The sequence below is a fragment of the Benincasa hispida genome, unplaced genomic scaffold (genome assembly GCF_027475165.1).
Source record: "Benincasa hispida cultivar pf3 unplaced genomic scaffold, pf3_genome.v1.1 HicScf189, whole genome shotgun sequence".
Lineage (NCBI taxonomy): Eukaryota > Viridiplantae > Streptophyta > Magnoliopsida > Cucurbitales > Cucurbitaceae > Benincasa > Benincasa hispida.
In genome coordinates, this window is record NW_028326260.1 from 6,306 (window position 1) to 34,012 (window position 27,707).

General features: G+C 39.2%; 1 protein-coding gene and 1 pseudogene across 1 annotated transcript; one reads left to right on the forward strand and one right to left on the reverse strand.

The window, feature by feature from the left end:
- Positions 1-6,714: 6,714 nt before the first annotated feature.
- On the reverse strand, positions 6,715-15,885 carry LOC150030472 (uncharacterized). The gene is made up of 3 exons (XM_090309690.1): positions 15,861-15,885; positions 8,736-8,900; positions 6,715-8,535 (listed from the first exon to the last, which is right to left on the reverse strand). The coding sequence occupies exon 3, from the start codon at positions 7,791-7,793 to the stop codon at positions 7,038-7,040; it is 756 nt and encodes a 251-aa protein (XP_090165816.1). The 5' UTR covers positions 7,794-8,535; positions 8,736-8,900; positions 15,861-15,885; the 3' UTR covers positions 6,715-7,037.
- A 9,776-nt stretch (positions 15,886-25,661) lies between these two features.
- On the forward strand, positions 25,662-27,362 carry LOC150030473 (uncharacterized; annotated as a pseudogene).
- The last annotated feature ends 345 nt before the right edge of the window (positions 27,363-27,707 follow it).

Below are 27,707 nucleotides of genomic sequence, written 5' to 3' on the forward strand. Positions count from 1 at the left end.
ATTGATGAAAAATTGACTAAGTGTTAGACTAGGCATTGTCATGCATTGGCCATAAGATCTTGGAAAGATTACTTGGGCAAAGAGAGAATTTAAAGTGGGAGTGACGAATTCCTTGGAGGTTAGACCAACGCATTAGGTTGATGGATGCGTTGGATGCGTTGGATACATTAGATGATGGATGCGTTGGATGTGTTGGTGAAGGAAGGAAAATGGAAGTAAGGCATTGGGATGGCATGAGGGTTGGAGGGTGGCATGCGTTGAGCAACCTCGGCCAGATGCCCAGCCATGCATCGAATAACCTCGCCCAAATGCCTAGCCATGCGTCAAGCAGCCTTGGCCAAATGCCCAGCCATGGTCGAGCAGCCTCGGCCAAATTGCCCAGGCATGCGTCGATGTACCCAGCCTATGCGTTGAGCACTACCGAGCCTGTCGAGCGCCCTGTCGAACGGCCATGCCCATGCGGCCAAGCACGCCCATGCGTCGATGGCCAGCACCTAAGCCACACGCCCATGCGTCGAGCGGCCAGCGCCTATGCCAAGCACCATGTGCCCATGTCGAGCAAGTCGTGCAGTGATACCTAGTAAGCCATGCATCAAGAATGAGCGGCCATCCTATGCGTTGGTGATGGCTAGTTCTTGCGATGGCTAAGTTGGGTTGCTAGGCGTTGAGTAGTGGACTATGCGTTGAAAATCCAAGAGTTGGACGCATATAAAGGATGAGATCACTTAGAAAACATCATCAAACCATGTGTCTTCTTGGGAGGAAGCCTTAAGCCTTAAGAATTTGAGGTGGTTGCATCAAATTAGAAGCTCATGCGTTGGCAACGTGGGAGGAAGACACTTAGCTTACATCAATCACAGCATTGCGTTGATGGGGTGAGGAGGAGACACTTGGACATGCAGCCAAGTAGGTGGTGTCAACTTTGGAGAAGGTTTGAACGCCTATAAATAGGGCCAAAAGACTTCATTTTTATATCACAATTCAGAAATACTGTAAAAAGAGTGGGAGAGTTGAGCAAACCTTGCGTTGGAGCCAAATCCATGCATTAGTCATAGAATTTCAAAGAGGACGCATTGGACAGTGAAGTCTGAAGATGACGCATCAAATTAGGACGAGGAGTTCTCCCAATTTACTCGTGCGTTTGATGTGATTCCAAAGCCATCGAAAAGATAAAAGAGTCTAGTTTCATGGTAGAGCTACTGGAGAAGAAGCTCCAAGGAATCAGGCTGGAAAATGAGGAAAAGACAGAAGGGTCGAGCTGTCGGGTAAGCTGGGCTAGTCTTAATATTTTGATGATTCCGGCCAAACCACAAGAAGTTATGAGCTAAGATTTTATGGTAAGTTTTCTGAGACATTTTAGAAAATGTTTGCAGAAGAAAATATCTTAAAATAAGATCTGGAACTATGGCTAATATAAGCTGATATTTGAATCTGGAATTTATGATTCAAAAGGGAAACCAAGGAAACTTAAGGAACTTCGGAAAGGAAAGTTCCTAACCAACCAAGGTGAGTGGTTATTGTGTGTTGTATTGTTGATATGAATACTATATATAGGTAAATATATATAGGGGATAATGTCAAATTGGCATGATCAGGGATATGTGTTAATCTGATTACTATGCTTATTAAGATATTGCTTGTATGTTTGTGTTGGAAACTGGAATTGTACCCGGGATATATAGTTAGCATGCTTGAAAAGGTACTTGGCGAGAAAATATAGTTGACTTCGGTCGGCGGGAAATTATAGTCGGTGACGACCGGCGGGAAATATAGTCAAGTTACCTAAGCATAGCTAACGGAAAAATAGTCGATGTGCACACATTGGCGGGATAATAGGGTACAGGGAAAGTTTCCACAGGAATTGTTGTTGTCTTAGTATACGTGTGAAAGTACTGGGGGTGTTTTCATTATGTGATAACTAGCGGTCAAGCTGGGGTTGATTGTTTTAACCAGCAGTCGAGCTGAAGATTGTCCAGCGGTTTGGTTGGAAAATAATAATAAACTTGTGGTAATGTTCTTGTTGACTATGTATTGCTTTCCCAAAAGTATATTTATGTTGACAAAGTTATTTGTTTATCAAAAGGCACCACTCACTGGGCTGTATAGCTCATGTTTTCCATGTTTTATGTTTTACACCCCCCCCCCCCCCCCCCAGGTAGCGAAAGACGAGGAGTTCCAGGGTGCTGCTAAGGTCAAAGTCTGCCACGTGCCACAGTTACACTTCCGGAGGGTTTTACAGTTGTTGTTTTAATTTGTAATTAAGTCTTGAAGTTGTAAAAATGACACGTTGTTGTAATAAAGTGGGCCTACTTAATGAGTTGTAAGTTGAATTTTGTTCATTGGTATCAGAATTATTTCCGCAAGAGTTATTAGGCAGTAAGTGTCAACCAAAGGGTTGATAACTGCTAAAGCCTCACCCTTTCCTAGGCTAAGAGGGCGGTCTGGGGCAGGATGTGGCAAATGGTGCACCTTGTGCTGTAGAAGCGGTTGAGGAACTCTCTTTCCAACTGTTCCCAGTTATCAATCGCTTCCAGCTCTAGATCAGTATACCAATCTAAAGCGTTTCCTTTCAAGGTACAAATGAACTACTTGATTAGCTGATCTCCTCTGGTTCCTGCATTTTCACAGGTTTCGATGAAGTGAGCAACATGTTGTTTGGGATTGCCCTTTCCATCAAACTGTTGGAACTTTGGAGGTTGATACCCAGCTGGCATTCTCAGGTTGTCAATTCTCTTGGTGTATGGCTTGGAGTATAAAAAAGAAGTTTGCAACGGTCCTTCATATTGAGCTCTTATGGAGTTTGTGATCATATCCTGAAGCTGTTGAACTGGCAGGGCGGCGACAGAGGTAGATTGTTGCGACTGGTCTTCCTGCAAGACAGTTGTTCTTTTGTCATCGACTTTTGTAGCTAGAGATTGACTCGACTCAACAGTATCTCGAGCCTATATCTGATCTCTTAAAGCAGTGATTTCATGATCTCACTCCTCTACAACCTTCATTAGGAGATTTATCTTCCTTTCCATCTTTGCCATGGCTAACTCAGTCGTTACATCAACCATCATGACAGGCACTACGTCAAGGTATGATTCTTCCTTTGATTGGTCAGAAGCAGAGGCAGAGTTGTCAAACAAGGAATTTTCTCTTATAATGATCTTGCCTTTAGGAGATTCCATCAACTGTTCCCAGATTTTCTCCGTGATGACAGAACTTATGTAAGTGTCGCTTGCGATGGTAGCTTTAGATGCAACTTTCTTTAGTACCATATGTAGATTTATTGATTTGGATGACAAGAGAGAGATGAGAGGTAGAAAGGTCCCCTCGAGCATGCCAATTTGTTCGCACAAGATTTCAAGAGAAATTTAGTTCATGGAACTTGAACTTTGTATTTATATTAATTTTGTGAAAAGTGAGTACAATCTCTAATACATAATATTTTGATGCTTTCAAAATAAACTATAGTCTTTAAGCTGGTTGATCTTCTTGAATGATCGACCTTTGGACTTGTTGATCTTCTTGGATGATCGGTTGATGACCTTCTTGGATGATCGGCCTTTGGACTTGATGACCTTCTTAGACGATCGGCTTTTGAGCTTGATGATCTTCTTGAATGATCGGCCTTTGGACTTGTTGATTTTCTTGGATGATTGGCCTTTGGGCTTGATGATCTTCTTGAACGATCGGCCTTTAAGCTTGTTGATCTTCTTGGATGATTAGTGCTTGCACGAGGCTTCCGAAGAAACTTGTTTTGTGGAGTTGAACTTGAGTTGGTGTTGATGTTGATTTGATGTGATGTGGTTCGATCTCTAGTACTTGATCCTTTGATTCTCTCTCAGTCGAATGCGTACGCTTGATTTGAAGAAGCGAAGCGCGTGATGATCTTGGAGTTGAAGTTTTGGAAGAATGCCTGTATCTCCATAGGACTTCAGTCTTCAAGCATGGTCAGAATGCTTGTATCTTCAAAGGACTTCAGTCTTCAGAATGATTGTATCTTCAAAGGACTTCAGTCTTCAGAATGATTGTATCTTCATAGGACTTCAGTCTTCAGAATGTTTGTATCTCTATAGGACTTCAGTCTTCAAGCATGGTCAGAATGCCTGTATCTTCAAAGGACTTCAGTCTTCAGAATACTTGTATCTTCAAAGGACTTCAGTCTTCAGAATGATTGTATCTTCATAGGACTTCAGTCTTCAAAATGTTTGTATCTTCAAAGGACTTCAGTCTTCAAGCATGGTCAGATTCAGGAGTCAAGGAGTCTTCTGATTGTAGAGAATTCTCTTTAAGCTCTCTGGAGTGTAGAATTGCTGACTTCTGGAATGAAAAGAGTACCTCTATTCATAGGGCTCTCTGATGGGCTTTATGGGCTTGGGCCTGGTTAGCCCATGGGTTTGGACTTGGTTGGTCTATGGGTCTGGCCTTTGGGCCCAATTAATTGGTTTTGGATCTGATTTGACATTTAGATCAAATTCAACCTATTTTTGGGCATAGTTGAATTTTAACCCAAATCATAATATCAAATTGGGCTAAATTAATCTTATCGGATTCAACGGTCACAATGAACCACGTAGCGTCATTGGACTTTGTCTTCAACTTCAATTCGAGATACATGTCCACTCCTAATTAGTCCCAAATTTGATGATCTAGAATTTGGTCATTAATTTAGTAAATGACATGGCAATTTGTGATTTGTCTAAAATTTCTCCTTCAACATCTACACTTACATTGTATTTAATATTTCGGACATACAAACCAACTAAGGGCAAGTCAAGTATATCAAAATAACAGCTAACATAGTTACTAAATATGAAATAATATATACAATTGATTCTAATAACATATACAAAACAATTTAAAACTTACAAATATGGAAAATTTTCCAATTAATTTATTAGACATATGTACAAAATAATGAAAAACAATTCAAACATTTGAATAGATTTAAATTTTGATTAGATAAATGAAATTTGATAATACATGGATATTTAAAATATAAATTTGATAACAAAATCTGCATATTTAATTCAACTAAGATTAATATGAAAAGTTGTTAAACAAAATCTAAATTAATAATAAAATCTGCATTAATACCTTAACTATGTAAGTAAAATCAGGGAGGGTGGTTATTTTGAGGAAGGTGGTTATTTTTAATTTTTCAAATGAATAGATGGAAAGTGGAGAACTAACGCATCAACAATTACCCTGTATATAGAACTCGCCATTGTTTATGATTCTACACTTACCATATATTTGTAGTTTCACCGATAACAGAAGCTACGAACTAGACAAGGGTAAAACAGGAATTTGAAAATTCATGGTCATGTACAAGTCATGTGAATTGTCATAAATCTTATTATTTGCCGATTTTGCCATTTTTCAAAATCAAACTCTAAAATATGACATACACCCTAATTCCCCTAAATAATATTAATCAAAACTTAAAATAGCATATCTAATTAACTGATTTTCAAGGCTGGAAACACCAAGCCAAAATTATCATCCATACATAAAGTAATAAGCTAGTATTTTGAACAAATAGACGTAATAACTAAGAATGATCAAAGCTAACAAAGGTTCACCATAAACATAAATTCCTAAGATCATGAATAGACTCTTCATTCTTATGCTAAAACGCTAATCCTTCAATCACCATTAGAACTATCGCTTGCAATTTTATAAGAAAAACATTTTGAAAAATAGAGATGAGTACAAAAATAATCAATAAGCAATTTCTACAACAAGTTCACGATACATTTTCTTCCGAACAAAGCATATTCAATCATAAAAGTTCAAAACATTTGTTTTTTTTCCATGCAATGTTGGACAATAGTCAAACTTCCAATAAAATAGTCTTTTAGTCACAGCTTTTCAATCTTTCAGTTATTCGTTACTTCAATGGCAATGCAAGAAAGATGCATAATTGATGTATCCCGGTAGATAAGGTTATCCATTGGTAACACTAGTCATTCATTTAGTCAATTAGAGATGTCAATTAACAACCGACCAAAACAACAGTCAAATTACTTAAGTGTGTGGATATTTGAGTGCAACGCACATCATAAATCTTCATTTCAAAGAAAGTCAAACCACAAAAATGTGCCTTAGCACAAATAAGCTTTAGTCAAATCATAAACAATTCCAAATTTGGTTACTGCACAATAAGCATACAATTTTCAAAAATAGAACTTGGCACATTCAGATAGCCCCTACCAAATTATTTAATAATATTTGAAACAAACAATGAAGTTTCAAAGAAGGACTCATCAAATCAAACCAATCAAATCTTTCAAAAGTTTTCAAAGTAACCAAAATCAAAATAGAAACACTTCCAACTATCATTAAGAACATTCACGTATTTTCAGCTAGCAAAACTCTTAAAACATACCAAACGATTTCAGTCAATTCTTATTATCATCTATTTTCTCACACAGTATAAGTTTAATTACCAAGAGCCTTATATTATACAGCTTATTTTACTTCAATCGTCATAAGTTTATAAACTTTTTTTCTCCCTCATTTTTTTCCCCCTTTAATTAAGTTTTTGTATTAAACCTGATAAAAATTTTAGAGATGAAATTGAGTGTAAATCGAAGTAGTTTATTTTAGGAAGAGAAAAATAAAGAGTGAACAGAAAAGTTAGATCATTAAATCTCTTGTGCGTGTGTGTTTTTTCTTCTTCAGCAAAAGGGAATCTCAACAACAATAAAATAAGACAGCATGCCCTGGAAGAGTAAGACAATTGAATTATTGGTGAGCCTCAAAATGAGCGGTGTCCTTTTGTTTAACAAACATTGATTTGAAGATGATGAAAAAGAAATGAAATTGAATAGTGGTTGTGAACATCACAGGCGTCGGTTGTGATGAAATGACCATTCATAGGGGACAATTTTGACCCAGTTGGTTTTTGCTTCAATGCAACATTCCTCGGCTTGGCGCCACTGAAGAAATTGATATATTTTTGTTAGAATTGGGCAAGCACAAAGAAGTAGAAGAAAGACATGAGGATTGGTCCAACTCCAAAGGGAGCAAGGTGAAGGTGGATGTCATAGAGTGTGAGCTTCCAACAGAGCATTGAACTCTTCTCTGGCTTTGCGCAAGCGTGGGGTAATGATGCATGGAGATGCAGCTCCTGATTCCTCTGCCAAATTTGGTTTGGTCCAAATAGGAAGATGATGATGATCGAATACAAAAGCAGCCCCGACTGGTGATTGTGTCTGCACACCCACGCTGTTCCTTATTAATTCCATTGGCAGATCAAAATAACGGCTCCCCAACTCCCCGTCCTCATGAACCACCATGCCCGACGAAGCCCACGACCCACATTCAAATTTTTCCAAAGAAACTCTCCTCGATATGGATATGGATATACACTCACCTTCCTCTGCCTCTTCCTTTCTCTCTTCCTTCCCTTTCTCTTTCCCTTTCCCAACCTTAAACCCTAACCCTCCCAACACTGGTAACAACAAGCATAGTGCCCCACATCTGAAACGTTTCGCTTTCCCCTCTGTTTTGTGCTTATGCCCTTTCTCCCATACCATTACTTTATTCTCGATAAGGTTATGTGGCACTGCCTTCCCTCTTCCTTCACCACAGGATTTGCTCCGATTCAGCCCCCGCCCACTATCATGGACTTTCTTTTTTGCTGCCAACCGAGGGGATGAGTAGGCCGAGTTCGGGACACTGTAGCTTCCCAACTTGAGTTGCGTTGACACCTCAATAACCACATCATCGACAAATTCGTAGCTCCTGCTAGTGGTGCCAACAGATAAAGGTACTATTGTATCAGCCATGGCTGGCATACTGCAGTTTCATCAATACTGTCGTCTTCAAATGGAATGAAGGCCTTTAAACTTTAACCAACAACGAGACAACCATATGGACGTGGTGAGCAGTTTGTTTAGTAATGATTTGCATGTTCTGCCCCCAAATTCAATATTATAACTAAGATAACATACAGCATCTCATCAGGGTCTTCGCTTTATCTTTTTCTTTTTTTTGAGTCCCACCGCGGTTGACTTGGATATCATATAACATGCAAGCAGCCTAATTCTTGTTAGCTTTTATGTTCTTTTTCACACACACACACAAAATGCAAGCAGCATGGAAAGATGGAAATTTTCTTTTTAATATTTAACGGTTGACATTTTAAAAAAATGCATCAAAACATTTTGTGGAAAGTACGAGACTCTTGTACCACTCAATCTAACTCTGCCCACCAATCCATGCAATGCAACAAATAAGGTATTAGTCGCACTCTTAATAATTGCCAGAAGAACAAGAGAGAAACTTGAAAGACATGGGTTCGGCATCTAATAATTGCCATCTCATAAATTCATCAATAACTCATTCTGGTCCTTGAAATTGAATGCATAACAAACTCTCGTGATAGGTCAGAAACCACCACCACAGCCGGCAATCATCAGCCACGTCTACTACCACATAGAAGAAGCACTATTGAAGAGAATTGTAGAAAAGGATTAGAACTACTGAGATGCCAATTATCACCGGAAACGCCGTCACTATGTACAGTGCTCCATATCCCTGCATCGATTCAATTTTAATTTCCTCATCAGCAATTGTGACATCATGCAAAATTTTCTTCTCTCAGTTACCATTAACAAAATTCCAATACTGTCCTAACAGCAATGAGGCAACAAATCCATAATATCTGGAGTGAATTATCACAATTAATAAGTTAGACTAAAGAGCAATGTCTTTGATGATGGGCAAAGAAAACAAACCACAGCGGCAGGCACTTCTGGGTCATCACTCAAGTCGGCATCTTCAATCTCAGCTGCAGTGTCCCAATCAATGTTTAGTCTCTTTGCAGCCTCGCGAGGATTCACACCAGTGTCTGTGGCTTTTGCATATAATGACTTACCGCGTTTCTTCTTGGGTGCCTCAGCCTACACGTATGAACACCACAATCAGCAACCTAAGTTTAACACACAAGTGTAATAAACCTATGCAGCATCTGATAGAAACTTACAATTTGACACAATCACAGAAAAGAAGTGGAGAAAGGAAAGCGTGGATAAAAGAGAAATGTCAAGAAAATCAAAGTGGAGTGAAAACCATGCCGACTGACCCTTATCAGATGATAATAGAAACACAGCAGAAATAAAAAGCCCAACGATTTGTTTCAGCCAGAAATTTATTTTTCCATGTTTGGGAAGAGGACAAGAACACACCATTTCCCATAATTACATTATACAATAATTAGTACTTTATTTAAACTATAATTCAATCCATAGGCTAATGAAAGCTTATTGTCACGCTCTGACTATTTGCAAGTAGCTAAGCGTGAGAAAGGGCGAGAGAAGGTAGGCACTCGTGAGTTTGAGAATGAGAGTGTATTGCTTAGGAGAGTTTGTTGCTTGATGCCTGTACAAATGAGCCCTTTGGGCTATTTACAGTAGTGTCCTAACTGACCTAGGGGCCTAAATCGACCTAAGGAGGTCGGTTGTGGCTCATTCCAGAGCCTTCCTATTACATCTTGGCTTATCTAGGCCTTTTTATAGTCACCTAAGTATATTATGGGGCCTTCTAGAATATTCTGGTCACGTCTAGACCTGTCCAGCACCTTCCAGTCCTTTACTGCCACTGTCTCGTCTAGACTTGTCCAGCACATTCTAGAGATTTCCAGAGACATCCAGATCTATCCGGGTCATTCCAGCACTGTCTAGAACTCTCTCGCAAGTTCCAGCCACTCTAAGACTGTCCAGACTCATCTCGGGTCAACTAGGCAACTCGCATGGGCGCTAGTGCCACCCAGCCTTCTCTAGAAGCTTCCAGGCCTGTCTAGAACGTGGGCAAGGCGTCTAGAAGACTCGCGTGCATGGGCACGCGCATGCGTCAACAGGGCCGCGCGGATGGGGTGTGCAAATGGCATCCGAAAGGGCCTATTGGCAGTCGTGCGCGCGGGGACCCGCGCACGCTACGTCTGGGGCACACGCGCCTAATGGGGCACGCACGGGCACTGTGCCTCGATTTCTTGGGGCGCCGCAAGGCTTTGTGGCTCCTTTTGGTACATGCTAAGGAGTCCTTCGAAATTTTGAGGACCATGTTGTGGGGCGTGAAACCCTCCCCCACTTATACTCGCGAACGTCCTCATCAAGCCTTGCTTATACTCTTCAATCTTTTTGGGGAACTGCCATAGTAGGTCTTCGTGTTCCCAACTGGCCTTGTCTTCTGGTAACCCGTGCCATTTTACCAGGTACTCAGTATAGTTGGGTACTCCCCTTCTTTTCACCTTTCTTTCGGCCATGATTTCTTCGATCCTTTTATCATATTCTATTACTACAGCAGTTGGCGCTCGAGTAGACTTGCTCTGATTTGGGTCTTCCATGTCTTCATGGAAGGGCTTTAACATGCTCACATGGAAAACGTTATGAATTTTAAGTTTAGGGGGCAACTCGATATGCAGCCTTTCCTACTCGAGCAATGATGGGGAATGGTCCTTCGTATTTTCCGACCAGTCCTTTGTGTACCTTTCGTAGGGACTTAAACTGATTTGGCATCAGTTTCACCATCACCTTGTCCCCTTCTTGATATTCCTTGGGACGCCTCGACTTATTTGCCCATTTCTTCATATATGAGGCGGCCTTCTCAAGGCAAGATCGAGTGATGTCTTGTTCCTCCTTCCATTCTTTAGCAAATTTGTAAGCCGAAGGATTTGGTCCCTCATAGGGAGCTATCAAGGCACTCGGTGTGTTGGCCCGGCATCGCATTACTATCTCGAACGGGCTCTTTCCAGTGGACTCACTCCTTTGGTGATTATAGGAGAATTGGGCGATATCAAGGAGATCTACCCAATTTCTTTGATGGGCACTAACATAGTGCCTTAAGTATGTCTCTAGTAGTGCATTAATTTTCTCTGTTTGCCCATCACTTTGGGGATGAAAGCTCGTTGAGAAGGTTAGATCTGTCCCCACTAGTTTGAACAATTCTCACCAAAACTTGCCCGTAAAGCGTGGGTCTCGTTCACTGATAATGCTTTTAGGCACTCCCCACAACTTCACAACATTCTTGAAAAATAGCCATGCTACCTCATCGACTTTTACATCGCCAGGACAGGGGATAAAAGTGGCGTATTTGCTTAACCAATCTACTACCACCATTATGCAGCCATATCCTTTTGACTTGGGCAGAGCCACAATGAAATCCATAGTGACACTATCACATGGTTTTTTGGCAATGGCCAGTGACTCCAACAGACCTGCAGGATGTTGTTGCTCTATTCTGTCTCGTTGACAAACAAGACATGCTTTCACATATGCCTCCACATCATCCTGCATTCGTGGCTAATAATATTTATCTCGGACAAGGGCGAGTGTTCTTTCCATGCCTGGGTGTCCAGCCCATAAAGAGTCATGGCACTCTTTGAGAATGTCCCTCTGTAGGTTATCCCATTTAGGCACAAAGATTCTGCTAGCGAGGGTGAGGAGAGTGCCATCTTGTTCCCAAAATCTTCGGGTATTTCCTTCTTTTGCCAATTTGAGCAAATTCTTGGCCAATGGATCTTGTTGTATACATCTTTTGATGCGATCAAGGGAATCACTTGTGGGTATGCTGGTGAGGGCAACTAATTCGGCCTTCCTACTGAGGGTGTCGGCTACTACATTGGCCTTACATGGTTTGTACTTGAGTTTATAGTTAAACTCGGCCAAGAAGTCTTGCCACCGAGCTTGTTTCGACATCAACTTCTTTTGGGTTTGGAAGTAGCTGGTAGCAACGTTGTCGGTCATTACCGTGAATTTGCTACCTAACAAATAATGTCTCCATGTCCGTAGACATTGGACGATGGCTGTCATTTCTTTCTCTTGGATAGTATATCGCCACTCTGTGTTATTCAACTTGCGGCTTTCATACACAATTGGGTGCCCATCTTGCATCGATACTCCCCCAATTGCATAGTCCGACGCGTCAGTGTGTACCTCAAAGGGCCTGGAGCAATCTGAAATTCCCATGACTGGTTCTTGTAAAACAGCTTCCTTAAGCTCCTCGAAGGCTTGTTAGCACTCCCTTGACCAATTCTAGGGTTCATTCTTTTTCAACAAGTTGGTAAGGGGGCCACAATTGCATAATAGCCCTTAATGAATCGTCTATAGTAATTGATAAAGCCTAGAAAGGAATGCAGCTCGGGTATTTTAGTAGGAGGTTTCCAATCCCGTATGGCACGTACTTTAGCTGCATCCATCATTAATTTTCCATCCTTGATCCAATGTCCAAGGAACTCCACCTCCGGCTGGGCAAATGAACATTTCTCCTTAATGTGTTGTTCGTTCTCTCGGAGTACTTGAAAGACTTGCTTCAAGTGTTGCACGTGCTCCTCAAGGGTCTGGCTATAAACCACAATGTCATCCAAGTAAACCAGCACAAACTTATCCAAAAATGGGTGGAACAGTTTGTTCATTAGTGTGCAGAAGGTGGTCGGGGCATTGGTTAGACCAAACGGCATGACTAAAAATTCATAAGCACCATATTGAGTTACGCAGGTGATCTTGGCTTCATCCCCTACTTTGATCCTTACTTGGTAGTACCCTGATCGTAAGTCGATTTTGCTAAAGTATTAGGCTTGGCCAAGTTGATCAAAGAGGTCTGCTATCAAAGGAATTGGGTATTTATTCTTGGCTGTGATTTTGTTAAGTGCTCGATAGTCAATACACAATCTTAAAGACCCATCCTTCCTTTTCTGGAAGAGTACGGGGGTACCGTGGGGGGCTTTTGAGGGTTGAATGTACTCTACATCAAGCAGATCTTTCAGCTGCTTTTTCAATTCCTTGAGTTCTGGGGTGCCATGTGATAAGGGGCCGCCATGACCGGTGGCTTGGCGTCGGGCTCTAGCTCAATCTCGTGGTCTACCCCACGTCGAGGGGGCAACTTTTTTGGTAGTTCGACAGGTATGACATCCTGGTACTCATCAAGGATCTTTTGCACGCATGTTGGGACAAGAGGCTGGCTTGGGCTCCCCTCTTCCTCTTCCTCCTCGTGGAGGGTCCTTGCCGAGGCTAGGATATAACTCTGGCCCTTGGTGATCCCTCGTTTAAACTGTAAGGCTGAGATCATGTTGGTGGATCTCTCTTCACCTTTTAAAGGGACCACCCAAAGTTTGTGCTCGTCCATAATCGCCAAGGATTTTGAGAATGGAACAAGAAAGGCTAGGGCGTTGTTGAAAAATGCTAGGCCAAAGACTACTTTAATGTCATCCATGGGCACAACGGTAAAGTCTAACATACCTGTCCAGTCGCCAAGTTTAACTGCAACATTCTTGGCTATGCCCTGTATGGGCTTAGCGCCCGAATTGACAGCCTTTATGGTGCCTTATTCTTTGGTGAGGCTTAGGCCAAGCCTTTTGGCTTCTCGTTCATCTATAAAATTGTGAGTGGCACCCATGTCCAGCATGACCGATGCGGCCTTCCCATACACTAGGGCATCAGCATAGAGGAGGCCACCCTCTTTACTTTCTTTAGGGTTAAGCTCTTTGTAAGAGCAGCCAACTGTTGGAGTGACCCCATCATGGCTTTGGATTGCCCCACATCCTCATTTCCATTACTGAATTTGGCTACAAGGGCATTCATGGCCTTTCGGTTTGGACAATCCCTTGTCCAATGGGGCCCATCACATATAAAGCAGGGTTTAGGGGGTTTAGAGGACTGACCTTTATTTTGAGGCTTCTCACGCTTGTCATGGGATGGTTTTGAGTTTCTTCCATCTTTCCTATGATAACCCTTCCTCTTATGGAACTTGTCTCCCCCACAGGCTTTTTCCCCTTATTTTGGAAGGAGTAATCGACAAGCATCTCGGAGGCAGCAATTGCATCATCCAGGGTCTGGACATTACACCTATCCAACTCCACCCATGCCCAATCTTTCAAGTCGTCTTTAAAGTGGAAAAGGGCATCCTTCTCGGATAGGTCTTCGATTTCAAGCATGAGGGTTGTGAATTCCTTGACGTCAAGGATGTTACCAGTTTGCCTCAATCTTCTCAACTTGCCTCGTACCTCCATATCTACATATGTGGGACAAAGTGTTTTCGAAGCTCTATTTTGAACTGTTCCCATGTGTTGATACTACACAACCCACGTTCGTGTTCAGTATGCTTCCGTCACCACCATAATTGTGCAGCATCACATAGGAATGTTGGGGCATTGCTTATTCGGGCATTATCATCAAATACTCCTAGAGCTTCAAAATATTGTTCGAGCCCAAACAAGAAGTTTTCCACCATTGTGACATTACGGGTGCCATTGTAGGTGTCCGGTTTGGGCACCTTAAGGACAGATATATCGGACGTAGCGGGTGTGTGGCTAGTGGAAGCCGGGCCACTAGCATTACGAAGGGCCTACACTCAGTTTGAACCTTATTTAATTCAGAGTAAAGTTCTTAGACCTTACCTTCAACCAATTTGCGTCGGTCAGCCACCTCAGTGGTGAGGGCATTGATTTCCCTTCTAAATGATCGGCCAAGCTCTTCAATCATATCACAGGCTGCCACGGTGACTTCGGCATTCTCCTTAACTAACGCATCATAATCATCACTCAGCCTACGAACAGTGAGCTAAACATCCTCCAAGCCATGCTCAAGAGTGGTGAGGCGAGCATCCATATGTTCTCACACTGTCAAGCCTTTAGATTTTGAGCGTTTGGTTGAGGAATGATATTCCTTGCGTCCACAGGTCCCTCGATGACTTGCTCGGCTGGGGATACGTGTCCTTCCTCGGTCGTCACGTGCGCAGTAAGGTTGTTATGGGGTACCTAGGTTCCAAGACCGTTGCTCTGATACCACCTGTCACACTCTGACTGTTTGCAAGTAGCTAAGCGTGTGGCACTTGGGTGTTTCTTAGGCTCAAGACACTCCAAGTAAGCCTTTAAGGAGGTTTGGGGATGTTTAAGGCACAAGGAGAAAGGGACGAGAGAAGGTAGGCACTCGTGAGTTTGAGAATGAGAGTGCATTGCTTAGGAGAGTTTGTGGCTTGATGCCTGTACAAATGAGCCCTTTGGGCTATTTATAGTAGTGTCCTAACCAACCTAAGGAGGTTGGTTGTGGCTCATTCTAAAGCCTTCCTATTACATCTTGGCCTATCTAGGCCTTTCTATAGTCATCTAAGTATATTCCAGGGCCTTCTAGAATATTTTGGTCACGTCCAAACCTATCCAACACCCTATCCAACACCTTCCGATCCTTTACTGCCACTATCTCGTCTAGACTTGTCCAACACGTTCTAGAGGTTTCCATAAACATCCAATTCTATCTAGATGAGTCAGCTAGGCATCTCGCGTGGGCGCTGGTGCCGCCCAACCTTCTCTAGAAGCTTCCAAGCCTATCTAGAACGTGGGCGAGGCATCTGGAAGACTCGCGCGCATGGGCACGCACATGCGTCGACAAGGCCGCATGGATGGGGCGCACGGATGGCATCCGGCAGGGGCCTATGGGCAGTCGTGCGCGTGGGTACCCACGCACGCTGCGTGTGGGGCGCGCACGGGCACTATGCCTCGGTTTCTTAGGGCATCGCAGGGCTTCGTGGCTCCTCTTGGTCCATGCTAAGGAGTCCTTTTTCGAAATTTTAAGGGCTATTTTGTGGGGCGTGACATTATGCAGTCTTTGCTAAGCATACATGCACACTTGTGCATATAAGACAGAAATCCCTTTTAATGATTTTGAGCATATGAAGTTAAATTATCGTCAAGAAGAAATAATTCCAAGCAAAAGCTATTCCTCACATATTTCTTTGAGAAATCTCACCCTTAGTTCTGAATGACTTGGTGATAATTGGAATTATTTGAAGTGTCATGAGAAAAAATTTGCAAGAAACTTTTGCTGACAATCAAAAGATCAAAAGAAAAAATAGTATTAAAACAGCCTCACATGATTACTTTTTTGTTATTGTCTATTATCCATCTACATCTCCTCCTCTATCCAATAGTCACGATCTCTGTTGATCATATTCGGTTATCTCTCTCCATCTAGCTAGATACCCAAATACAGCAGTTATAATTGACACCTTGGACGATTGGTATTGGCCATACAACAACAAAACTACAGGATTTAGAGCCAAAACAATTTGGAATAGTCTCATTATATAATGCCGTTAATAATAGAGACTTACATTTCACCAGGATGACCATATGTGACATGACCTTAATTCTGAGTGAATTGTAAACTCCTGCCTATGAAAGCGGTCATTTGATTATATGGGTGAGAGTGACCAGATCTTCGACTCAATAAGCCTACCATTTTGGGGACTCGTTTGATTAGGGAGCTGGGAACACAGATACACAAAACGAAATTCACTCATTCCCTAAAGTCGGGGTAAGTAGATAAATTGCTCCCTTAAAAGCTGATTCTGGGCCTTGAACAATGTGGCGCCACACCCTCTCTTGGCCTGAGAGGGGTTTGGTCATAGTTGAACTATGACTTATTGTTCATTAGAGGGATCAGTTAGAAGTTAGATGTAGCTACAAAGAAAAATCGGTAATTTTGGCCCAGTTGTACTTACGAGCAATTTGTGAAGATATATCGCACTGTTGACTGGTTATATCCAATAGACATAGAAATATATCTGTAGTGCGAAGAGTACAACCGTCGGTGGTTAGTGGAGTGATTGGCAGTTAATGGAAGTTGGGTGATTTAATTAAAGGAGTTTAATTAATTATCCAAGTACCACTGGAGCTTCAATCTATAGGTCCATAAGGTCCCCTCTGTAGCTCAACTGAGAATAATTGAGAATTAATTTTTGATTAATTTGAATTGTTCAAATTAATTGAGAGATTAATTATATATGATATAATTAATATAATGTATTTGATACGTTATAATATAAAGTTTAATTTGAGAGGAAATAAATATTTGAATAGGACTAAAATATTAATTATATGGATTGACATATAATTAAATTTAATATTAACTTTTTTCATATTAAATACAATAAGTTAATGAGAGAATTTTAAACTATAGGTTATATTATATTTGATATAATATAAACTATAGGTTATATGTTATAGATATAACATATAGTATAATATGTATATATATATATATATTATAATTAGGTGGTTATTATATAATTATATATTGATTAAATTAAAATTATTTTAATTTGATTATTATTTTATTATTTGAATTTAATTGTGGATGAAGTTACTTAACTCCATCCCCTTATTTCTCTCTTAACAAAACGTGGGAAGTTGATGAAGATTGGTATCTTCTTCTTCTTTGGTGTATGCAGAATTATAGAGAACGGTTCTTAGAAAATTGATTTATCTAAAAAGAAAATCCTCTAAAAACCATTCATTCCTTCTACCAAAATAGAAGCAAAGCCCACACCTCTTGCATATTCTCAACCCTAAGGAGAATACAGAAGGCTTTCTTGTGGTAGTCTCCAGAGTGTTGACTTTTTGGTTTCTGTTTGTGATCCTAATAGGGTTCGTGATCGTGATTGTTCGTGACCATTTGGAGAGGAAATTCATGAAGGCTTTGGTTCTTCAAGGGTTAGTAAATCTTAATCCTATTTCTTCTCTAGTCTTTTTCTTAGCATGTTGTAAATTTGTTTTAGAATGCATACTTAAGGTTTTGTATTTTTATGGTTTTGTGAAATTTTCAATTGGGACCGATCCCGCTTTCGTAAAGGACCTCACAATTCTTTACCTGAAACATATAAATCAAATTCCCGAGAATTATATTCAATAAAGTACCGAGATCATTATATGGATTGAAACAATCAGGATGAATGTGACACAATCACTTGAGTGGATATTTATTGAAAGAAGGATATCAAAATAGTCCAATATGTCAGTGTGTTTTTATAAAGAAATCACATTAAGGATTTGTTACTATAACTGTATATGTTGATGATTTAAATATAATTGGAGATCCTAAAGAGCTTTCAAAGGCGATAGAATATCTTAAGAAATAATTTGAGATGAAACATCTCAGAAAAACAAAATTTTACCTTGGTTTGTAAATTGAGCATTTAGCAGATGAGATATTTATTTATCAGTCAATTTAAAAATTTCACAATGGATGAAAACCTGAGGCACAGCGGAAGCCAAAACATAGAACCATTTCGTTTTTCAAATTGACATTTAAAAACAAAACAATTTTGCATTGGAATAAAAAGTAATATCGATTAAGCATGCAATTCCCAAAAAAACTAATTATACAGGGAAGAAACCCTATCTCGCAAACCTCGCAAACCTTTTGACAATTCTGTAGAATTTCTTTGTTGAATTGGGATTGGGCACCACCACTTGCAAACCTCCCGATAAAATAAAATAAAATAAATAATTATTTTAATTAAATGTATTTAAATGATCTCCTCTCACACAACCTATAGTTTTAATGTGCATCTAATGTATGTTATTTCTAACCTATAGCTTTTACTTAATCAATTTAATTAAATTCAAAATAAAATAATTAATTAATTCTTCAATTAATTAATCATCTAATTAAATATCACATATTTAATTTAATTTTCCATTTGAATCACACTAAAAAACATTTCTCTCATGTAACTTATAGTTTTAATGCACATCCAATGCACATTATTTTTAACCTATAATAATCTTATTCATATTAAATTAATATTTGAACTCCTTTCAAATATTTCGTTCTCTCATTTATTAATTTTGAATAATAACCAAAATTAATAATAAAGTCTAAAATTAAACTTTATATTAAAATGTATTAACATACATTAAAAAATTATCAATTATGAATTTGAACATTTCAAATTCAATTTAATAAAAAATTACCTCAATACCCTTTACAAACTAGGAAGGGGATCTAATGAACCTGCAGATCAGAAGCTCCAACGATGAGAGATTAATTGGCTAAATTCATTAACCAATTTAATCAATATTCGTTAACTGTAGGCACACTCCACTAAAAACCCACAATTGACCTCTTCTCACTACAGATATGTTTCTGTATCCACGAATGTAGACCAATAACAGCAAGTTAGTCCTTCACGAGTATTTGTAACACCAATTGAGTCAAATTACCGTTTTACTCATAGGTTACCTCTACATCCTTAAGTACTAGTGCTCCTCTAATGAACAACCTGTTTATGGTACAACCATTAAACAGAAACCCTTATCGGGCCAGTGAGATGTTAGGGCCCTTTATTCAAATCCCGGAGACACTACTTAAGGGAACACTCATCTACTTATCCTGAAGTCAAGAATGAGTGAAATCCATCTTGTATGATTATGTTCCCAGATACCCGCTCGGTCTTATCCCAAAATGGTAGACATATTGAGTCGACGAACTGGACACTCTCACCCATACAAATCAAAGGACAATCACTCGTGAACAGAAGTTCACAATATAATTAAGAGTAAAACTAAGTTGCCTAGGTCATCTTATTGAAATAGAAACCTAACTAATTAACGGAGTTACATCTAGTGGTTACTATTTTGCGGTTTGGTCTTGTGCAAACTCATTGCCTAGGATACCCCCACTCGCATGTCTCCTACACAAATGCATTAGATCACTGCGTTTATATCAAATACAAAGTGGGTGGTATCCATAGTGTTACCAGGATAAGGTACCTAACCTTACCTCTGTACTATAGACCCTTTAGACTGTATCTTGAACATTGATCCCTATATGTCTCTACATAAAGTTTAAGACTCATAAGACAGTCTAGGATGTAAGTTTATTGGATTTTAGGGTTAATAAGACAAAATTAAATAAAACATTAATAACACTTATTGATAAAAAAAATTAATAATTATTTATTAATGACGACCATTTAATTACATTCACTATCTACGAGTTTTAGGGCATGAAACCCAACACATTGAACATTCCAATAGGAGTTTGTTCATTAGATGTGAGGAAAGATATATTTCGATATGGAGATGATAATGAAGAATTACTTCGTCTTGAAGTACCATATCTTAGTGCAACTGGTGCACTTATGTATCTTGCTAATAATAAAAGATCAGATATTGCATTTTCAGTATGTTTATTAGCTAGATATAGTTTTTCTCAACAAAAAGACATAGGAACGGAATTAAGTATATACTCTGTTAGGTTTGTTTTATTGAAATAAATCAAATTTTGATATAGTTGGTTATGTAGATTCTGGATATTTATATGATCTACACAAAGCTAGATCTCAAACATGTTATCTATTCACATGTGGAGGAACTGTTGTATCATGGCGATCAGTGAGATAGACCATAATAATCACTTCTTCGAATCATGCTGAAATCCTTGCAATCCACAAGACTAGTCGAGAATGTGTATGGCTAAGATCAATGACTCAACACGTTTGTGGAACGTGTGGTTTATCTTCTAATAAAAATCGTTCAACAATATTATAGAAGACAACACAACTTGCATGACCCAAATCAAAGGAGGATATATTAAAGGAGATAGAACAAACCATATTTCATCGAAACTTTTTTACCCTCATGATCTTGAAGAAAATAACGACATCACTGTACAACAAATTTGTTTGAAAGATAATCTGGTAGACTTATTTACAAAAGCATTACCTACCGTAACATATGAAAAATTGGTGGACAACATTGGAATGCAGCGAATCAGAGATTTTGAGTGATGTTTTCATGAGGGGGCGCAAATATATTCTTTTAAAATATAAATTATATGAAATACGTACTTTTTTTCCTTCACTAGGACTTTTTTTTCATGGGGGTTTTTCCTAGTAAGATTTTAATAAGACATATTTCATATATATAATGAGAATCTAAGGGGGAGTATTATAAATATTATAATAATAATAGATGCTCATTAGTGACAAAGCTTGGTGTCCTAGAGGAACAAATGACATTCTCCTATTACCCCATGTGTCTTTGAACGTGTAGTCCATATGTCTTATGACTACACATCCTTAGTATCCAACTAATTCCACCTCCTACTAGCCAATTATCCTATAAATAGTGATCATTGTGTGGATTTTGTAAGGTTGTGAAGATTGGTGAGAAATTTCAACTTTTTGGAAATAATTAGAGCAAATTTCATAATTTCATCACCTTCTTATTTTATTTAAGTTATTTATTTATATTTTATATATTATTTTTATATTATATTTTCTCCCTATCTATGCTCCGTTGTGCTCTCCAATTTTACAATATATATATATATATATATTTTGGAAAAATAATTTTGAGTTTTGAAGAATATGTACATTTTGGCTCCTAAGTTTTCAAAAATAGGTTTAAAAGGTCACTTTATTAAAAAGAAATTATTAAATTTGAATAAAAAATGGACTAAATGCTGAAGTGTGTTAAAAAAAGAAAAGAAAAGAAAAACTATATTTAAAGAATTATCTTATCTCTCTTCTGTTCTCTCCCTCATTTTCCATGCTTTTCCTTCTCCATTACTAACTTTCCAGAAAATTTGCAAAACAACATACAGAATCTTTAATTCTGTTGTCTCTCCGCCCTCACAGTGTTAAAATGTTGCAGAAAAAAAGTGAAAAAATGGAAAATGTATTTGTGTGTCATTTTTCAGCACAGAAGATAAAGGAAAAGATTTTATTAAATCATGAAAGTTAGTAAAATTACAAAATTTTCAAAATTCTGGAAATGGGGTAAAACGCAGAAATTCGTTTCTATGAAATGTTATGGGTTGTTTTCGATTTTAAGATAAAAATTGAAGAAGCAAAAAGAAGCTAAATCATGAGACGTTCTAATGGCCTTGTTGATGTTGATGTGGGAATTGGTAGTCATTGATTGAGAAGGATTTTGCAGTTCATGAGTGTTTTGGGGTGAATGCTTTGGCCTTCATAGTTATGGAATTAAAAATGAAAGAGGAACCTAATGGCAGTCCACTTTCAACATGATCTCTTGACCCGGCTTCCTTTAGTCTTCAAATCACACTCATCATCGAAGTCGGGGTACATGAGTTGGATTTGGGTTCGGTTGAGCCAAAAAATTAGATTGGTCAAGATTTGAGAGTCGGTCAAGTTGACAATCCAAATGATCCAAACATGTTTTCCAACCCAACCCTCAAAATTTGGATTGGATTAGGTTGGGTTGTCAGGCTATTGTTTGTTTTCTTCTTAATTTAAAATACTTAAGTTTTATCTACAGTCTCATAAAACTCAATTCTAACTAATAATTAAAATCTCATAAAACTCAATTCTTATATATCAAATATCTATACTATTTATTACAAATTTTATTAAAAGAATAAATATTTTCAAAAGAAAAACATAAAGAATTCACAAATTCATCAATTTTAAAATAAATATATATTTTTATTAATATATATGTAATTCGGGTTGGATGGGTCAACCCAAAATTTTTTTAGTTTAATCCTAAACAAAACCTAACCCAACCCAATAAAAATAGAAAAAATTCAACCCAACCCAACCCTTATAATTTGAATGAATAAAAATAGAAAAAATTCAACCCAACCCAACCCTTATAATTTGAATGGAGTAGTTGTTCACACGAGGTTTTCGGAGAAACGTGTATTGAGAAGTTGAACTTGAGCTGGTGTTGATGTTGGGTTGATTTGATGCGATGTGGTTCGATCTCTAGTACTTGATCCTCTGATTCTCTCTCAATTGGGTGAATGTGCTTGACTTGAAGAAGAAAAGCACCGAACACGTGAATGTGCTTGACTTGAAGAAGAAAAGCACTGAACACGTGAATGTGCTGAGAAGAAAAGCACAGAACTTTCTTGAAGTCGTCTTTATCTTCTGCTTATTGATTAATTCTCTCTGGATGTAGAAAATGCTTACCTTTGCAAATGAGGGGAGCTTCCCTATTTATAGAGCCCTGATGGGCTTTATGGGCTTGGGTCTGGCCTTGATTGGCCCATGGGCCTGAACTTTGGGCCTAAGTCGGTCTTTAGGCCCAATTAACTAGGCTTAGACATATTTTGGCATTTTAGGCCCACATTAAGCCCATATTTGGGCGTAATTGGACCAATGCCCAAATTATAACGTCAAATTGGTTGAAACTAACTTTACTCAATCAACATCTGCAACGAAAACACAGAATTTGTCCTAAATTTCAATTTGAGACACATGTCAACTCTTAATTGATCACAAATTTGATGATTTCAGAATCCCGTCATTAATTTAGCAAATGACGTGGCAATCCGTGGTTGGTCCAAAATTTCTCCTCCAACAAATGCCCATTTTCGAGATTTGTGCACATATGTGGGTGGATGAATCTCGAAAAAAATAAAGCCGACATCGAGATGCAAGTAATTCGGTCTTGACTTCGATGCTCCCAATTTAATTAGACCATGAGTTTAGTGACGAGTTTAACTAAAATTTGTAATAGGGGACGACCAAAATTTTAATTTAAGAAAAATCTCAACCTTCCCAGATTTGATTTGATTTGGAGAGATAAAACGTAGGAATTTTCAAAATAAAATTTTTAACAAAAGGAGAATTCAGGTTTCATCCAAAATTAATTTGATTTAGAGATGAAACTTAAAAATTTTGAATTTAAATTCAAATTTCATCCCTAATTTAATTTAATTTGGAGTTGAAAGTTTTAAGAAAGAAATTTGGAATTTGGCCAAATTTATAAGAAAACTTTGAGCTTTGTCCTAATTTAATTTGATTTTAGGGATAAAACTCAACAATTTTTTGAGTTAAAAATAGAAATTAAAGTTTCTCCCCAATTTAATTTAATTTGGAGATAAAAACTAAAAATTTTGGTTTTAAGAAAGAAATTTGGAATATGACAAAATTTATAAGACAACTTTGAGCTCTGTCTCAATTTAATTTGATTTTGGGATAAACTCAAGAATCTCAAATTAAAAAGTAAAAGAATAAGTTTCATTCTCAATTTAATTTAATTCGGGTCTAAAATTTGATTAACAAAAGGTTCGGTGTATGACAAAATGTTTTAGAAGATGAGGGAGAAAAGAGGAAAAAAAATCAAAGATAAGATTTGGGTGGTATTTTTTTTTTTTTTACTAATAAAATCTAGATTTAACCAATAAATATCTAGATTTAATAAAATCTAAGATTTTTTGATTGGATTCTAGATTCAGTGGAGTCCCTATAAATAAGGCTTAAAGCCTTTGTATTTTCATCCCACGCAGTTAGGTAGAGAGAAAAAAAAACTTCCCTCATTTCTCTTTTTTTTTTTATTATTTTTTTTACTCCGAGCCACCGTCTAGGAGCCGATCAATCTACTGCCTAGCCAAGCCGAGCCGCGTGTGACAGTTCGATCTTTCTTCACATCTTCACCCGATCGACCCAACCAACGCACACACCGAGCACTGTCGCGAAGCTCCCGTGCCGCCCAACCATCGTCTGCCATTGCGTCGCCCATCATCGAACGCCAACCGTCGTCCGTCCAATGCTAGTTTCGTTCGAGGCCCGTTCATCACCTGTCCTTTATCGTCCGTCCAATCATCGATCGCGATTTTCGCCGTTGGCCTTTGCCGGGCGTTGATCGCTGGGCTTCGTGCGACTCACCGGCTGAAGGTGTGGGGGGGAGGGGGTTTGTAAGGTTTCGGCGCCCACCCGTTTCCCCTTTTTTTTTCTTTTCTCTCATTTTTCATTTTTTTCTTCTCTTTTTTTCCTCAAGAAAATTTCGTGTTTTTTTTAAGGAAATTTCATTTTTTTTTCTTTCGCTTTCTTTCCTTTTTTTTTATTTCCCCTTTTTTTCTCCTCTTTTTTCCCTACCCCCTTTTTTTTTTACAGGAGTTAAAACTATCAGCGATTTATATTTTGTTGTTTCCCTACTTCTTCATATCTTTGCACAAAAGGTGAGTTATCTTTTTTTCTTCTATATATATAGATATATGTATATGAACATATATTAGCAGGGGCATTCGACGTGCGACTGTCAGCTCCGCCAGCACGATCTGACTCCTGCTAGACACAACCTTTATATAGGCGACTATGTAGCCTGCAGGGGTGGTCATTATCTCCGCCAACAACGATCTGACTCCTGCTAGACACAACCCCTATGTGGGTGACTGTGTAGCCTGTAGGGGTGATCCGCCAACAACGATCTGACTTCTGCTAGACACGGCCCTTATGTGGGTGACTGTATAACCTGTAGGGGTGGTCGTCAGCTCCACCAACAACGATCTGACTACTGCTAGACACGACCCCTATGTGGGTGATTGTATAGCCTGCAGGGGTGGTCGTCAGCTCCGCCAATAATGATCTGACTCCTGCTAGACACGACCTCTATGTGGGTGACTGTGTAGCCTGCAGGGGTGGTCGTCAGCTCCACCAACAACGATCTGACTTCTGCTAGACACAACCCCTATATGGGTGACTGTGTAGTCTGCAAGGGTGGTCATAAGCTCCGCCAACAATGATCTGACTCCTACTAGACACGACCCCTATGTGGGTGACTGTGTAGCCTGCAGGGGTGGTCATCAGCTTCGCCAATAACGATCTGACTCCTGCTAGATACGACCCCTATGTGGGTGACTGTGTAGCCTATAGGCGTGGTCGTTAGCTCTGCTAACAGCGATCTGACTCTTGCTAGACATAACTCTAATGTAGGCGACTGTGTAGCCTGCAAGGGTGGTCTCAGCTCCACCAACAATGACCTGACCCCTGCTAGACACAACTCCTTTTTTTTTTTTTTTTTGCAAGTGGTATTTTATCTATTTATTTATGTGTACATATATTTTTTGCAAAACAATTCTTGAGCTATGATGTATTTCACGGAGCATCCCGACTTAGGAGAAAAATGCTTAATCATGTTAAAAGATGGGAATCAACCTTTTGAGAGTGGAATTATCCTCCCCGTGGGAGAGGCGGTGTACGGAAATTTTATGGAATCTCAACCTCCCATAGAAAATTCTATTTTCCCAAATCGATGGTCTAAAGAGTGACCCGTGAGGCCCAATTCATCGCTGAAGACCTGGTTTCTAGAGTCTTCAATATATAACAAAGCTCCAAATGAAAATCTAGAGTCAACCTTGGGTCGTCGCATTATTAACAGTAAGAAAGTTTGATGGGGTGTCTCGTTGAAGATTCATGGAGAATTCTTTTACATCTCCCATTATTGGGAATGGTTAGAGGTCTTAGTTCCCCATAACACCGGAATACTCAAGAGGGCTCGCTTGTTCGATGCCGTTTTGGCTTTCTTATACACCTATGATCGCAATAGCGACATTGTTTGGGCTTCCTTCAACAAATACCCTCCATACTTCATTCGGAGAGATGTCTATTTCTTTATGGGACTTGTGGAGATTAGGGGGTCTTCCCACAAGAGGTAGATTTTACGACGAAAGCATTCCTAGCTGTAAGGATCTCCTGAGGCCGTCCGATGAAGAAGATTGTCCAAGGAGCTGTGAATACCTATTTTCTGCATACTACCACATCGCTTCTCAACGAATATATCACTTTCGAATTCCTGTGAGTACATGGATCTCTTTCTGGTTTATGCGTCCTAAGGTGAAATATCCAAAGCCACCAACACACAAGTCAAAGAAAACTTCTCATCCTCGCTCACCTCATAACCCAGATGGAGCCCCTATCCGATGTCCCGATTGGTCCGGAGGAACTTAATCTATTTCGCGGACTAGCCATCACAGACGAATTCAAGGACAAGACCTATTTGGTCGCCTTTCTTTCCTGCTGGTTGTGCGTGTTCGTGTTCCCTGATAAGCAGTCCTCTCTTTGTCCGGAGGTTTTTAAGGTTTCTAGTTGTATGGCGGAAAGCTACGTTTTTAGCCTTGCTATTCCTGTCTTGGCCAACATTTGTAGCGGACTACGTCAGATTCACGTCACTTCTCCTTCTGTTGGTTATTCAAATGCATGTTTCCCTTCACATTATGTTCATGGATGGCTTGCCATTTACTTCAACACACACTACGAAATTCCAACGCCCCTTGGGGGTCCTCTGATGGTTGAATCTTCTGGCGAGGGTGGAGCTAAATACTACACTAATTTTGAAGCTCGTATACATCTTTATAAGGGCAAATATGTGTCATGGCATGCGAGTCTTCATAAACAGAATAAAGATGAGCTTCTGAGAGATGATGGAAAACTAACTTTTTGGCTTTTGTCATTTTTTATGAGTATTCGCTCCTGCTTTTTATCTTCATGGTGCGGGTCTTCCATGGTCATTGAGGCATATAATCCTTGTCGATTTAGTCGACAACTCAGATTCTATCAAGATGTTCCGTATGACCTGGGTAGGGATGTCCCCGAAGCTGACTTCCCTAATATACTGCGACATTGGATGATATGTGTCCATGACAATACTTCATCCCAAGTGCATCTTCCTGTACATCTGTTGAATCCAAAAACCCATGTTACTTCGCGTTATAGAAATTGGTGGTTAGCAAAACATGACACCTATCTCGAAGAAGGGATACAACACTTAGTAGATAGTACCTCTTGCCCTTTCACTAAATCTAAGGTTTCCAAAAGGGTTGACAATGATATAAGAGGTAAGTAGCTCTGCATGCTTGGAACTAATGAACCCACTTCTGGGCATATTGAAGAAAGTCACATTAGTAATGAAGACCGTCATTGGAAAAGATCTAAAAAGTTTGACAAACAACCGATATGCGAAGAAGGATTCTTTGATGAAGTCCTAAGTGTTTCACAATTTTTTGACGTCACCGCTCTTGAGGTTGAAGGATCTCTTACCGAAGAGTTTCATGAACGCGTTCGGATCGCTCCAATTTCAAAGTGACCGAAATACACAATATACATTCAAATGCACAATTATACAAATGAACAGTCAATTAAAGGCATGCTTTGAACAAAAATAAATGAGGGAGAGAGTTGCC

Bases quoted from the DNA above. Each gene is read 5' to 3' on its own strand.
- LOC150030472 (XM_090309690.1), bottom strand. From the start codon at position 7,793: ATGCCAGCCATGGCTGATACAATAGTACCTTTATCTGTTGGCACCACT.